At 40.2% G+C, this 3,891-nt stretch overlaps 1 protein-coding gene across 1 annotated transcript in view; it reads left to right on the top strand.

Annotated features, from left to right (window-relative positions):
- MFSD9 (major facilitator superfamily domain containing 9) overlaps positions 1–3,891 on the top strand; it is a 10,706-nt gene that overhangs the window by 4,569 nt on the left and 2,246 nt on the right. Inside the window, exons 3-4 of the mRNA XM_010135758.1 lie at positions 1,528–1,571; positions 2,854–2,983. Coding sequence (XP_010134060.1) covers positions 1,528–1,571; positions 2,854–2,983 — 174 coding nt within the window. The remainder of the gene's footprint in view (positions 1–1,527; positions 1,572–2,853; positions 2,984–3,891) is intronic.

Genomic DNA, 3,891 nt, shown 5'->3' with positions numbered 1-3,891 from the left:
CATTCAGCACCTCAGCCTTTTCTTCATCTTTGGTCACTATTTTTCCCAGTGCATGCAGCAAAGGATGGAGAGTCTCCTTAACCCTCCTTTTGCTATTAATTTTTAGAAACTTATATTTATAGAAGCTTTTATTATTATCCTTTATGGCAGTGGCCAGATTAAGTTCTAGCTGGGCTTTTGCCTTTCTAATCTTCTCCCTGCATAGTCTCACAAAATCCTTGTAGTTTTCGTGAGTGGCCTGCCCCTTCTTCTTCCATAGGCCATAAACTTTCTTTTTCTTCTTGAGCTCTAGCCAGAACTCTCTGTTCAGTCAGGCTGATCTTCTGCCCCTCCAGCTCCTCTGGCAGCTCACTGGGACAGCCTGCTCCTGGGCTTTGAAGGTTTCAGTCTTGAGAATTGTCCAGGCTTCCTGGACCCCTTTGTCTTTCACGACTGCCTCCCAAGGGACCCTGCCAGTCAGTCTCTTAAAAAGGCTAAAGTCTGCCCTCTGGAAGTCCAAGGCAGCCCCCCTCCTTACTGCTTCAGAACTGAAAATTCTATTATCTCATGATCACGACGTCCAAGACACCCTCCAACCTTCACATCATCCACAAGTCCTTCTCTGTTGGTGAACAACAGGTCCAGCAGGGAGTCTTCCCTGGTTGGTTTCCCTCACCAATGGTGTGACGAAGTTGTCTTGCACACATTCTAGGAACCTCCTAGACTGTTTCCTCACTGCTGTATTGAATTTCCAGCAGACATCCGGTAAATAGAAGTCCCCCACAAGAACAAATGGCAGCGATCATGAGACTTCTCCCAGTTGTTTGTAGAATATTTCATCTACATCTTCTTCCTGGTCTACAGCAGACGCCCACTGTGATGTCTGCCTTGGTAGTCTCCCCCCGATTTTAATCCATAAGCATTCTACCCTTTTATCACCATAGCTGATCTCCAGACAATCAAAACCCTCCCTAACATATAGAGCCACTCCCCCTCTCCTGCCTGGCCTGTCCCTCCTAAAGAGCTTGTAGCTATCCAGTGCAGCGCTCCAGTTGTGCGTATCATCCCACCATGTCTCTGTGGTATCTTCCAGCTCTTCCTGTTTGTTGCCCATGCTGCGTGCATTGGGGTAGAAGCACTTCAGCTGGGCTAGTGATCCCTTCGCCTTTTCCATGGAGGGAGAAGGCCTAACTCCCACCTGACCTTTCCCAGGCACTGCCTTGATTCCTGGCACATCAGTGACCATTGTGGCTATAAACACCAACATCTATTTTGTTTAATAAACCATAAAAAGCAACATCCTTCTACATTACATAGTTTTACAAGTCTTCAGCATTTGCTTTTATATTTTTGTTGTTCCTGAAACTCTTTCCTTGGTTATGTGTTAAACTCCACCCTTGGTTTGTTCTGCTCCCTATTCCTATTATTCTAGTAAATTATTCCCGGAATTTCTCTCACATTTCCTCAAGAAAATGGCTTAAAGTTTTACCTTTTTTTCCCCAAAATTAAAATTAATTTTAACATTGGTATTTTACTTGTATGTTTTAGGATCTCTCTATGGTATAATGCAACTATTTTCCAGCACATTTGTGGTGAGTTCTAACACTGCACTCCTTAGTATGTTGGTATTTTGGTGAATTTTAGGGGGGGAAAAGGATGAGGTTAATAACAGAGTTTCTTGACATTTTGAAAATATTTATAGAGTTCAACCAAGCATTTTTGGTTGGAGGATCCAATTTATAATTTGTGTGGGAAATGTTTGTTCTGTTTATAGGGAATTGCCAGATTTTTTCAGAACTTAACAGAATACTGTCTAAGACAAAAACTAGAATCCACATCTGGGTCAGAATATTACAGAACACATCGTAGTCGTACAGGGTTCTCTTCAGCGTTGGTGCTGGTAAAGCCATTTCCTTCAGTGCAGTAGCCTGTCCAAAAAGCAGTCTCATGACTCAGTGCTTCACAAGCCTGTCGTGTAGAGTTTGCTTTCCCTGCCTAATGGGCAATGCCTTGTCAGTTGCCGTATAGCCTAAATTCACACATTATGTCTCTGTTTGGTTTTGTTTTCTATTGGCTTTTGATTTTCTACATCCTAATCTAAGCAAGAATGCAAAAACTAAACCTCTTCAATGCTTTATGTAACAATACCTTAGATTCCGTAGATATTTAGCTGGAAGCACCTTTAGTATTATCCTGGTATGTTACAGCTTTCAAGAGAGCAGATTTTGAGCATCTCATGAAAAAAGCTGTTTCAGGATTTGTTATGCAGGCCACCTGGAATAATTTCCTTCTATAATCTTGTGGCATTTTCTTTAAACTGCAAGACCATTGCCTACATTCTAAAAAAACTTATTTTCTCTTTGGAATCAAGGTGACTTATAAGCATGCTAAATGCAAGTTTACTGTTTGCCCTTCTCATAACTAATTCCTAGCTGTCTGCGCTCAGATGACGGACTCCTCAGAGCTGAGATCATTCCTTTTAGGATGCTTAACAAGTGTCTAGTAAATAGCAACCATTGATGCAAATAAATATTTGTGGCTGGTTGTGATAACATTTTCAAAGAGCCCCTACTAATAATATTCCATGGTGTTTATTGCAGGACTGTATTTTTAAAAGTGATAAATTATTTTTTAAAAAGCTGTGTGCATGACATTAAATGGAATTATAGTTTCAGCAGGTGCACTGCCAGCAGGGCAGAACTCTGCTTGTGATTTCCAGATTTTGAGCACTTAGGAATGTTGTGTAATAAGTTTCTTAAGCATTCATTGACAGTCCTTTGATCTCTTTTCTCAATTTAATTTAGAAGTCCTGATTGTTCACTCTACATAGTAAAGTGTTATAAATGCTAATCTTAATTTCCTGCTTTGTGAAAGGGCTGCTGGAGTGATATAGTGGGAAGACGATATTCCCTGCTTGCTTGTATTCTTCTCAGTGCACTGGGTTACTTCCTTCTTGGAATATCCACCACTGTGTTCCTGTTTGCCATTTCCAGAGTCCCCGTAGGTGAGTAAACACTTGGCATTTTGCAGCTGAAATTCCCCGTAGACTCAGTTTGAGAATTACTACTAGAGGAATGATAGTATGTGGATGGCTACATAGCATCATCACCCAGCAGCAGCAGCTGAACCTTAGTAAAGCATTTTGCAGCTGAAATTCCCCGTAGACTCAGTTTGAGAATTACTACTAGAGGAATGATAGTATGTGGATGGCTACATAGCATCATCACCCAGCAGCAGCAGCTGAACCTTAGTAAAGGAAAAATCTCTACAAATCAAACATTCTTGTGACTTTTTCCTGAAGATAATGTGAAATGTATATTCAACAACTGTCACAACTTTATGCCACCTTGAATGGCTGAATTTTATGAGAACATGAGTGCAGCAATTCCTTCAAAGAGGCTATTGTAAGGTTAGTCCTAACAGATGCTTGATATACCACATCACTGCTGACAATCTTGGCCTGCGCTTGCAGTGGAGAATGGAATGATATGTGTGTGTGTGTTACTGGTTTTTTTTTTTTTCTCATGCTGAAAATATACCTCAAAATGATGCTGCAAAATTTGAATGAAATTTTAGGTTACTTCAACAGAATATTTATGTTGTGCAAAAACACGTTTGAAGGACTGAAGCTTAAGTTTGTGTCAGGGTTTGTATCGGTGTTCTTAAAATAGCTGCACACCTCTTGCATATATTCTGATATATTAAACATTGCTATTTTATTATTGTTACTTTAATACCACTGCTATAAAGGGCACTTTTGTGGCTTACAGTTTTGATTAAGAACTGTAGTTTCTTAAATTAAAGACAGTTTCCCAAAGAATGATTTGGTTGATATTTAATTACTTGGTAGAGGTAATAGTTTTTAATGCTAACAGCACTGTGACTGTGACAGCATTGCGCTGAGCAGAGGGA

The sequence above is a fragment of the Buceros rhinoceros genome, unplaced genomic scaffold (assembly GCF_000710305.1).
Source record: "Buceros rhinoceros silvestris isolate BGI_N320 unplaced genomic scaffold, ASM71030v1 scaffold185, whole genome shotgun sequence".
NCBI classification, from domain to species: domain Eukaryota; kingdom Metazoa; phylum Chordata; class Aves; order Bucerotiformes; family Bucerotidae; genus Buceros; species Buceros rhinoceros.
Note: the sequence above shows the minus strand (reverse complement) of the source record. Positions and strands in the feature narration are given on the sequence as shown.